General features: G+C 32.8%; 1 protein-coding gene across 1 annotated transcript; it reads left to right on the forward strand.

Annotated features, from left to right (window-relative positions):
- Window positions 1–1,346: 1,346 nt before the first annotated feature.
- On the forward strand, window positions 1,347–4,832 carry LOC132727107 (uncharacterized). Its single transcript, XM_060712513.1, has 4 exons — window positions 1,347–2,979; window positions 3,161–3,318; window positions 4,046–4,282; window positions 4,727–4,832. Exons 1-2 carry the CDS (start codon window positions 1,408–1,410, stop codon window positions 3,230–3,232), a joined length of 1,644 nt encoding a protein of 547 aa, XP_060568496.1. The 5' UTR covers window positions 1,347–1,407; the 3' UTR covers window positions 3,233–3,318; window positions 4,046–4,282; window positions 4,727–4,832.
- The last annotated feature ends 7,182 nt before the right edge of the window (window positions 4,833–12,014 follow it).

Raw genomic sequence — 12,014 nt, forward strand, 5'->3', positions numbered from 1 at the left:
TTCAACAAAATGTAAACAAAAACAACAGGTTCTCGAATGCCCTGTAAAAACAATTTTATGAATTGTATTTTATTTCTTCTGAATAATTATGCAAGTGTAATATTATAATTAAGTTTTGAAGGTAAGTAAGCCCGAAATCTGTATTGTTTTACAAAAATATTTTTCAAACTAATGAAGCGTGAAATGACATGAATGAAAGTGGATATACAAGTAACGCGCTATGGTGTACTGATGTGCTCCAAATTCCTGGAATTTAATTTTTAAATATATTTTATGGAATTTATTTCAATTGTTGTGTCTGTGTATTCTTTAATTTGGAAATATTTTATACTTGTATAACTTGTGGTGAACATATAGCTTGAAAATAAAGGAAATATTGTAGTGGCACAAGAAAGTTTTAATCCACCAGGATGGGTAATAAAAGAAATCAGAAAGGGAAAAGACAAGTTTTTAATAAGGCCACTGGAATTCATAGTTTGAAATATAGAAGGAAAATTGTCATTAAAGATGAAAAATTGAGAAGAAAATTTAGGAATATTAAACATGTGGACCCATTCTATATTAGGCAGAAAAAACAAGGTTTGAAATTTACACTTAGTAAAATTATTATTCAGAGAGCTAGAAAATTCAAATGTTTGCTCGATAAAGAAAAAGAAAGACTGTATATAACATCATTGAAAGATAATTTAGAAGGTAGTAGAATCATTAACATGCATAAACTTAAAAATCACATTTTAGAAATAACTTCACATGCCGCTCTATGCACTGAAGCTCACATGAAAGCCCTTTCAAATGACAATGTTATTGTCCTGGAAAGTGAGAAAAGGAACGGTTTTTATACCATCATCACCTGTAAATGCCAAGGATGTGGTAAGACATTTGAACTGGAAAATAGTGATAAGTTTGGATATACAAATATGGTTGATATCAATGTTCGTTCAGTTTGGGGTAGCATGGTAACAGGAGGAGGTTGCTCTTCGCTCAATGAGTGTTTTGGAAGTATAGGAATTCCAGGCATTACTGAAAAAAAGTACTCTTCAATTGAGAATGAGATTGGACATATGTGGAAGTCCCTTCTTGATGAAGAACTTGTGAAAGCAGGTCAGGAAGAGCGTGCATTGGCAGAGGAAAATGACGAATATTTTCAAGGTATTCCAGCAATAACTGTTATATGTGATGGAGGCTGGAGTAATCGAAGTCACAAACATAGCTACAATGCCATGGCTGGAGTTGCTGTCGTTTTCGGGGCTAGAACAAAGAAACTTCTGCATGTAGGTATCAGAAATAAAATTTGTTACATATGTAGCCGTGCTGAGACTGTAAATGAACCATGCCACTAAATGCCTTAGATCTAATTTAGAACGTTTAATATCTGAAAAGCCACATTATAAAGGAAAAGGTAAACTCATGAGAAATAACATTAGAAGAATTTGTTCTGGAGTAAGATGCGCTATTGTAATGCGAAGTTCTGAACCCAATAAAATGACAGCAATTAAAAAACTTAAACAGGATATACGGAATGCCGGGAGACATGTCCTTGGCTTACATGATTTATGTTCCACAGATTTTTGTAAAAATAAGGAGAAAGATACAGACATAACAAAATCAAATGATAATAAAATGGAAAATAGCAATAATGATGAAGAAGATATCATAATAAGCCAATGCGAGTACTGGACTGATTCTGTAAAAAAATATTCTGAAAGTGAAATTGAAATGTTAAGAAAGGGCGGTAAGACAATATCACCGAAAAATTTTAATATTGAAGAGTTGTTAAGAGACATTTTTCTATTTCTGAATCGTCTATCTGAAAAGGCAAACCGTTTGATTGGTAACTTTACAAGTAATTTAGCCGAGTCCTGGATGAGCATTAAATGTAAATTTGAAGGGGGTAAAATGTTCAATAAATGCTTCCGTGGTTCATTTTACGCAAGATGTTATGGTGGAGCGTTGAGGTCTTTGCTAGGTCCAGCATGGTCACCACAAGTTTACAATCAACTTACAGGTAAACGCCCTGACAGAGTTTTTATTAACACTTATAGACAAAGGTTTGTACGCTACAGATGTACCAAACGTGCCAAAGGTAGTGAAATAAACAGGAACAAAAGGAAATTGAAGAAAATGAAAGCATCTGTTGAAAGCAGCAGTAAGAAAGCAAGAAAAGAATATGGCGAAACTGTGCTGCAAGATACAGCTGATATCAGTCCATCACAATTAAAAAAGGAATGTGATACGTTTTATAAATCAACAATATCTACATGCAATAGTAAATTAATTGAACAGCATACACGTGGTCAGTCAAGTAATATTAACTGGTTTGCTGAAAGAAAGAAAAGACTCACAAGTTCTGTATTTGGAGAAGTGATGTCAAGATCACAAAATAATAACCGTCCCAATTTAGTGAAAAGGCTTTTGTATTCCAACTTTAAAGGAAACATGTATACTTTGAAAGGGTTAAGTGAAGAGGATAATGCAAGAATTGAATACATTAATTTGAAAGAAAAAGAAGAAAATCTTAAATACAAAATTGATATTCCGGGTCTAATTGTTGACAAACTGAATCCTTATTTAGCAGCCTCCAGCGATGGTGTCGTAGTTGGATCCAAAGGTCCTGAAGGTCTCATTGAAATTAAAACTTTATTACAGAACAAAAAAGCAATGATCAAAGAATCAGCAGAAAATGATAAAGCCTTTTGTTTGTCAGTGCAGAATGGCATTATTCAACTGAAAAAAAATCATAAATATTTTTATCAAATACAAGGTCAGATGAATATTATGAATTTCAAATGGTGTGATCTAATAATTCGAAGAGTAAATCCACATGATATGTTTATTCAGCGCATATACTGTGATACAGAATTATGGAGAAATGTTATGATTCCCAAATTAAAGGCTTTCTATTTCACCCACATGCTACCTGAATTAGCAGTTCCAAGACATGGTACTCTATCTGGAATAAGAAAACCTGAATTACCATGGGTATGTTCCCCATAAATGTAATACTCATTTTTTATAATAACAATGTTTTTGTTTTTTTCAGCATATTTACATGTGCTTACATATATATCATCATATATAATAAATTACCATGTATAATAATAAAAATATATTTATTGTAACTTGTATCTTTTGTGTAATCCTTCATTTTTATATTTTACAGTTTTGTGGTACATCCTGCAAGAGATCAGAGAAAAAGAACTGTAAGAGAATTGAAGGTGACAAATTGGACTAAAAAGACTCACATACTCAGATTAAGACAGACACAGATATTTACATTGCAACCCCATTAATACCAACACCAACACAATCAAGTAAAAGGTGATTTATTTTAATGTATATATAACTATATATAATTAAGATCTTTAAAGAATTCTGTTAAATAGGAAATATTACCAATTTGCACTCTTTTAACAGCTGTAAATTTGTTTAGGAAATACCAATATGCAGAAAACATGAAAGTGTTCTTTAAAGGCAGGTGGTCTTAAGTAACAGGTAATTTTGTTTCTTACATTATGGAAAGGGACAGTTGAAATGTACTTTTTAAGTACAGTTGGTATCTAGCAGTATTAATGTTTAGATTGCTCTGTATACATGTATAAAGAAGTATTTTTAAATTTTTAATGATGTTTAGAATTTTCAATATACCCTTATTTGAATTTTATAATTTTTGAATGAAGCTGTTATATTAATTTATGTTCATGTACTTTTTCACTGTGTACTGTAACACAAATGTTGACAAAATATTGTGCATTACATGCAATCCTTTCCTATCATGATGGTTATAAACATATATTATTGCCTTTATACACTATAAGCAACTGTAAATTGTTCTCAAATTAACTTTTGTTTACTATTTTTAAACATTAATTTGGCATAACATCCAAATATAATTTGGCATAACATCCAAATAAATGAGCAAATTTAACTTGCAACTTTATTTTAAGTTTAAAAATGGCTAAAAATTATAAATATTTATTTCAGATTTTAAGTGCCTTCAACATGTATTTGAAAAGGATAGTTGATATTTTTTTATACAAATTTGCAGATCAACACGTTTGAGAAAATTAAAATTCCTTGGAAGGAGAATCAACCACCAGTGGACAGAATCAGATGGCTCTCTGAATTGGTACAAAGGCACCGTGCTTTCTGTTTCTTCTGGAAAAGACGGAAATCCTGATGCAGTATATGAGGTGCTATATGAAGGCGAAGACGCGTCATATGAAGTAGATTCTTTGATCAAAGACTATAATGAAGGCACCTTAACTTTCATAGATTTGTAATGGTATACTTTATTTCTCTTCCAATTTACATTATACCATGTACTGTATGTTTTTATATTTAAAAATTGATTTTAAAAAATATTTAAATAACATTATGCATAATATCTTTTTAATGTTAACATCATATTACAACAGCTTTGAATGTAATTAATCCTATATAATAATTTACAGTTTCTGATTTTATGGTTTTTATGTTTAATTAATTTTGCAAGAAGGTCATGTTTCAATTCATTTTAATGAATTATTACAAGAAGGAATATTATCCTGCTTATCTTATGGATTATTGCAGTAAATTTTTTTATAAGTAAGCCATGTCCATAATAGTACACCATACTTAACCTTGCACTACTTTTGTGTACATGCTATGTAAACATTGGACTTAGATAATGCTGTGTTTACTGGCCTTATTGGAATATAAATTTTCAATTGATAAATAATTTTTTCAGGTAATGGAGATTCAGTGTCACTAAAATAGATGTTACTTTAAAAGTTTTCATTCATCATATCACATATTTATCATTGGAAGGAACATTATTTTGACATACAAGTTACTAAGGGTGTAACGGTTTACCGGTATACCGATATATTGCAATATGAAAAAATAAATTTCGAACCGCGGTACGATTTTTGGAAAACCGGTATTTTATAAAAATCATCATTTTCAATTAATTGCCTTCTAATTTTGTACAAATTCACATAAAATCTTTAATTGGCAAATTTTGTTGGCACCAACGTAAGATAAAAGTATCCGACAACTAGTACACTTGAAAGTCAATAAGCGGCCACATAATTTACATAAGCCGCCCAGATGTGAAAGGTCACACGCGACTAGTTTTGTTGATCAAATTGTGTGACACTACTTTCTATTTATTCCTTACATTTTTATTAAGTTTCTACTAAAAATATATACATATAATAATAATATATAAATGTTACTCCATCTTTACATCAAAACATATACACGACAATACGTATTGCAATATATTGCAATACGCTTCAGCAAAATGGCAATATATTGCAATACAGTTTTTGCTGTATTGTTACACCCCTACAAGTTACATGTGCTGCAAACTGATTCAGGTAAGGCTTTTGCTTTTATTTTATTTTTTTTTTATTTTTAGGCAATGTAACAGCTTCTTTATAGGAAAAGGATTAATGCCTCAACATTTTCCTTTTGAAATGTACCTCACAATACTTCAGTTGAAAGTTTTAATTTTTGACCTAAAATTTTCAACAAAACAATATGGCTGCCATTTGATGCACCTTAATTTGGACCCAGCTCATTACATGGTGCAGTTTTCTGCATTCCCAGGATCAACCGTGTCGAAATTGGATCGAAGCAGCTTGTTGGAAATTGTGAAGGATTTTGAACCTGACATTGTGTTTTTAATGATAGGAACGTGTGACCTTTATCAAACAGGCAGTTACCCAGAACGTATAGCACAGGACATCTGCACTCTAACGAACAACTGCACAACGTGTACAAAGTGAAATATGTGGTCGTTCTACAAACATTACACAGAATACCCCCACGTGTTTTTTTTAAATATCCGGTGGACTGCATATCGTTTAACAGTCATGTTGACATATTCAACCATCATTTACATTCCCATTTGCCAAAAGGGTACTCCAGATTGTTGCGATTAAAAGGCTTTTGGACAGAAACAAGTCAACAGAGGGTATTTGCTGCAGACGGCACACACTTATCTCCCCTAGGGAACAGAAAACTGTACAACAATGTTAGAGCAGCCATTATCAGTGTAACAAAGGATTTATAAATCAAGATACGTATATATTCCATACACTGCTAGATTTTCACTTTAAATGTCTTATCTCTTAAGGCTTATATTGTCTTTATCAAATCATTAATCATTAGGATTTGAAACTGTATGGCAATAGCTACATGTACATAGAAAATGTTTATATTTTCTAGAGGCTTGCATACATGTACTAGCTTAAAATTCCACAAGGAAAGTTTATCATGTAAATGTTTATATTTTCTAGAGGCTTACATACATGTACTAGCTTAAAATTCCACAAGGAAATTTTATCTCATGATCCGTATTTTTCAGTTTAAGTATATGCATATTTTATTTCATTTCAGTGCAGTCATACAGCATTTATTTATTATATCTTCTGATGTTCTAGATTCCCTCAAGGATTTATTTTACCTTTGGAATCTAATGATCCAGAACTTTTTAGTTAAGCACTATAGTAGGAGTGTTTTAGACGGACAATATTTCAGTACAGTTTATAAATTTGATGAGCCAGATTTTGCCCTTGGGCTGGTCCGATGTTCCAATATAGTAACAGATTATGCCTGATGGCGATGATTACATTTACTCTATAGTAACGGAGTATGCCTTATGGCGATGATTAACACTATAATAACAGTGTTGTGGTGCAGTATTTATAACAAGTGTATATATTTTTTGATGATCCAAATCAATTGATAGGCAATTTTTTCCTAATTCGGTCTGATGTTCTAAAAATGTTCTACTTTCTATTACAGGGTATATGTATAATGTACATAACTCAAGAAATATAAAATATAATTATCAAATTTCGGGAACGACAAACATATATTAAAGTTAATATAATAATTTACATTAATTGTCATTGTTTTTACACAAATATCATATGAATCAATTGATACATCTTTGTAGTGGTACTGCTTTTTACTACTTATCAAATATACTGTATTATACATGAATATTCATATAGTATACCTAAAGAGGGTTTTCTTTAATAGTCTTATAAGATATAAATTTGTTCTTTGTTTTAATTTTTTATAAATTTTTGTAGGTAAAACGGACCCGGTCAGGCATGAAGGCTAGTACAGCAGCCTCTGATAGCCAAGCTCAGAAAAGAAAATCAACTAAAATACAGACAAAACTGGGACAGAGAAACTCTTTCTCTACCAATGTTAAATCGCATTTAAAAACTGGAACTAAAATCGGTACAATTAATAGAAACAGAAGACCACCCCTCCCAGAAAGAAGGCTCAGAGTAAGAACCAATCAATGCCGGAAGACCCCACGGAAAATGATATCTCAGATGAAGTTGACCAAGAATCCTCAACTTTCTGTGATGGTTCAGATTCAGACATGGATGATGTCACTTTTAGTCAAATAACGGCAAATCACACAAATAATTTTTTTCAAAATGGTGGGTATGATGGCACTCTTCTAAACACGCCCATTTCTACCCCAATTTCCCCACAGATTAACAAAAAATTAAAGAAAAAAATTTGGTCTGACACATACATTGATATGGCAGACCTTCTACCAATGCAAACCTCATCCACCAATACCAATCAATTTACGCTTCAAATAACGTAAGCCTACCCCCTCTCACAAACCCAGAAAATTTTTCAAAATTGATGATTGGACAACTGCCTTTCTACGATTTGTAGCTGTTTATTCGAAAAAATTTCCATATTTAACAGCTGCACTGATGAAATATGCCGAAATAGTCAGGAATATAGCAACCTGTCGACAAGGACTGGCGTGGCAAACTTATGACACGCAGTTCCGATTACTGGAATCCCAGATGGGCATGCCTTGGGATACGATGCATTACGAACTTTGGTTAAAAGCATGCACCGATCCACCTCCTTACGTACATTCAAATCCCCGGCCCTTTCGTTCAGAATTCTCATTAAATAGACACTGGAAAAAACCTAAACCTTCCCAACCCTTGTCAAAGTTTTGGCCAAATACATGCTGGCCTTACAATAGACAAGACTGCAGATCAACTAACTGCACATTACCCCATGTCTGTGGTTTCTGTAAAGGTACCCGTCATGCAAGTCAGTCCCAATATCGAAACAGATCGCATGCAGCTCAATCCCTCCTCGGCCAAAACCAAGGGAAACAATCCAATTCACCAAACCACAGTCTGTCAAATATGTACAAAAACAAGCTTCCAACACCCATTAAAATTCGACCCCTCATTTCCTTACAACAGGGTAATAGTGACATGAACTAGATAAAAAATGGTTTCCAAAAGGGGGTTCATTTAGGTTATATAGGCGATAGGTCAGCATGCGATATTAGAAATTTGAAATCTTGCATGGAATATCCAGAAATTGTAGAAAGAAAACTGGAAGCCGAGAAAAAGCATCACATAATTGTTGGTCCATTTGAAGTATCTCCCTTCGATAATTTAAAAATTAGCCCAATAGGAGTTGTTGAAAAGAAAACACCAGGTCAATACCGTCTTATTCATCATTTAAGTTACCCAACAGGTTTCTCAGTAAACGATTTTATAGATCCTTCGTTATCAACAGTAAGTTACACATCATTTGATGATGCAGTCAACCTCCTCATTAAGTTGGGCCCTGGTTCCCTGTTCAGTAAAACAGATATTGCAGATGCCTATAGATTAATACCCATTCATCCGGATGATTATAGCTTGTTAGGCTTCAAATTCAAAGACCAAATTTAATTTGGCAAATGTCTGCCTTTGGGAGCTTCCAGCAGTTGTGCCATTTTCGAACGGTTTAGCTCTAGCCTTGAGTGGATCGCAAAGAAGAAATTGCTAATTCCACATATAATACACATTTTGGATGACTTTCTCATTATGGGCCCTCAAAAGACAAATACATGTAAGCTCCATTTAGATAATTTTTTATCCATGTGTAAATCGATTCGGGTACCAATTTAATCTGAAAAGACCCAACAACCATGTAATGTCATTACATTTATGGGCTTAGAATTAGACTCTGTGCAAATGATGGCCAGACTACCACAAGATAAGCTTATGAAATTAAGACAGTTACTATCAGTTTATATCAATTGTAGGAAAATAACTCTTAAAGACATGCAAAGCTTAATTGGTCTTCTAAACTTCTTTTGCTATGTAGTCACACCAGATGTTTTCTTAGAAGATTAATTGATCTCACTAAAAAGGTCATTAAACCAAACCATCGCATTACACTTAATGCTGAAAGCCGAAAAGATATTAAAGCTTGGCAAATATTTGTGGAATAATTAATGGAAAAAAATTACTGCTAGATGGAAAATGGTTGACAGATGAACAATTAAGTTTGTTCACTGATGCATCCGGAAGTTTGGGGTTTGGAGCAATATTTGGCAACATTGGTTCTATAATTTTTGGCCTGAAAGTCTATCAAATATGGCCATTACCTATAAAGAAATGTTCCCTGTAGTAATAGCCATTGAAGTTTCGGGGGCAAATGTTATGCCATAAATGCCTTGTTCTTCATTTTGATAATGAAGCTGTTGTATATATTTTAAATAAACAAACTTCCAAAAACCCCTTAGTAATGCATTTAGTTAGACGCTTTGTATTACTTTGTATGAAATATTATATTCTCATTAAAGCTGTCCATATCAGTGGTAAATTGAATTATCTCTCTGGTCTTTTATCACGTTTACAGATAAACCAGTTCAAAACAGTGGCACAACAGCACATGGATCCGGATCCCACAGACGTGTCCGATCTCATTTAGACCAAACGGTTCTAGACCTCTTGAATAATTCTTTGTCAATTTCAACCAAGCACTCATATGAGCATTCATTAAAACATTTTTTTCACATTTATACAAAGTACCTACCCGGGAAAAGCACCTTTCCCTGTCTCTGAGTATAAAACTGCTCAATACATAACATACTGTTTCGAAGAAGGTTATCGCTAAATTACTATACGCACTAAAACATTAGCCATTGCTTACTTGCACAAAATCTATAAATATCACAATCCTACAGACTCATTTGTCATTTCGAAAATGTTGTATTCAATAAGAACAACCTCTACCCCGTCTGACAGTAGGCTTCCAATAACTATCCCTATTTTGAAATCAATTATCCAAGCCCTCGACACAATAGTGCCCTCATCATATGACAAGCTCTTGTACAGGGCTATTTTCATAGTTTCTTTCTTTGGCCTCTTAAGGATTGGTGAAATGACACTCACACCAACAGGTTCTACTAATGTCATACAAAGTAATAACCTCACTTTCCACAGATCAAAGTCCACCTATAAATACAATAAAGCAACGATTTATATGTCAAAGTACAAACATTTTGATGGTAAAACCTCCACAATTCTACTGAAAAAGAATACCTATCTTACCATTTGTCCGGTTAACGCATTAAAAAGTTACCTAAAGAGAAGGTCAGCTCGGCCTGGTCAATTATTCATATGTAAAAATGGCCGTACATTATTCAGTTCTACTTTTCGCTCATTGTTAAGAAACTGTGTTGAACATATAGGTTTGGATCCAATAAAATATACACCTCACTCATTCAGAATAGGTTACGCCACACACGCTTTCAACTGTCAATATACTCAATTACAAATCCAGAAATTAGGCCGCTGGAAATCCAATGCTTTCAAAGGATATATTCGCCCTGTCAATTTATAATACGAAAAAGTTTATGCCATAAAAAAAGCTAGTGCCATCATACTACCTACAGTGATTGTTTTGTTGTTAGCAATATCCTGACTGGCTAAGGCAGCAGGATATTTAATATTGAATGTTAAGTAATACTGACATTGATTACTTGTGTTCACAGTTACCTGACTGGCTGAGGCAGCAGGAAATTTGTACATATGAACTTTTTTCAACATAAAACTTTTACTCTTATAAACTTGTTCCTGACTGGCTGAGGCAGCAGGAAATCTGTACATATGAACATTTTTCAACATACAACTTTTACTCTTATGAACTTGTTCCTGACTGGCTGAGGCAGCAGGAAATCTGTACATATGAACGTTTTTCAACTTGCAATTTTTATTCTTGTAAACATGTTCCTGACTGGCTGAGGCTGCAGGAAATCTGTACATATGAACGTTTTTTCAACTTGCAATTTTTACTCTTTTTAACATGTTCCTGACTGACTTAGGCAGCAGGATATTTGTACGTATGAACAATTTTCACAAATTATATCTATTACTCTAATCATTTATATTTCCTGACTGGCTTAGGCAGCAGGATATCTGTACATATATGAAAAGTCTTCCAATGTATCATCCTTTTAACTCTAATTCATAATTTTCTGACTGGTTAGGCAGCTATATATCTGTACATATTTATGACAGTTAATATTTTTACATTTAACTGCTTGTTATTCATATTTTCATGACTGGCTTAGGCAGCAGGATTTTAGAACATCAAAGTGTTAATTGATACTTTTACATTTTGTTCCTCATACCTTTTAAAATCATTTTTCTAAATAATCTGATCTTAATTGTTATACAGGACTAAGTTTGGCAGAAGGCATAATTGTTAAAATATAGTTTATAAACAACAAGCATTTTATACAAATTTTATGTAAGTAAGACTACAATTTTACTAAGTGTATATCTAAGATCAGAACAAATTATGTTTGACTCCGACAGCTAAAGCTACAAGATTATATATATTTCATGTTACATTCACTGACTAGCCTAACTAACAGTTGGCTGTTAATATTTGAGTTATACAACATATTAAAGTTAATTTGTCTCATGTTTCTTAAATCTAATATGGCCAATTTATTTTTATTACTTTGTCAATTTTATTAACAATGTTTACATTATGTATATACTACTACCAAAAACACAATTTTGTCTGGCAGATATGGGTTAATTTATTAACAACCCATTTATGGCGGTTTTTACCTGCCAGATATGTCGAAAAATTAACACATTCTTATTCATATTATACTTATGGCTTAATAAAGCCCAAAAATCAATCTTATAACATGGTTGTTTCTTATTTCCCAA

The sequence above is a fragment of the Ruditapes philippinarum genome, unplaced genomic scaffold (genome assembly GCF_026571515.1).
Source record: "Ruditapes philippinarum isolate M1 unplaced genomic scaffold, ASM2657151v2 ctg5588_1_1_1_1, whole genome shotgun sequence".
Lineage (NCBI taxonomy): Eukaryota > Metazoa > Mollusca > Bivalvia > Venerida > Veneridae > Ruditapes > Ruditapes philippinarum.

What these genes read in the sequence shown, in the direction of transcription:
- LOC132727107 (XM_060712513.1), top strand. Translation starts at nt 1,408, where the DNA reads ATGAGAAATAACATTAGAAGAATTTGTTCTGGAGTAAGATGCGCTATT. An exon ending in GAAAACCTGAATTACCATGG is followed by an intron (nt 2,980 to 3,160) that starts GTATGTTCCCCA and finishes TATATTTTACAG; the next exon opens with TTTTGTGGTACATCCTGCAA.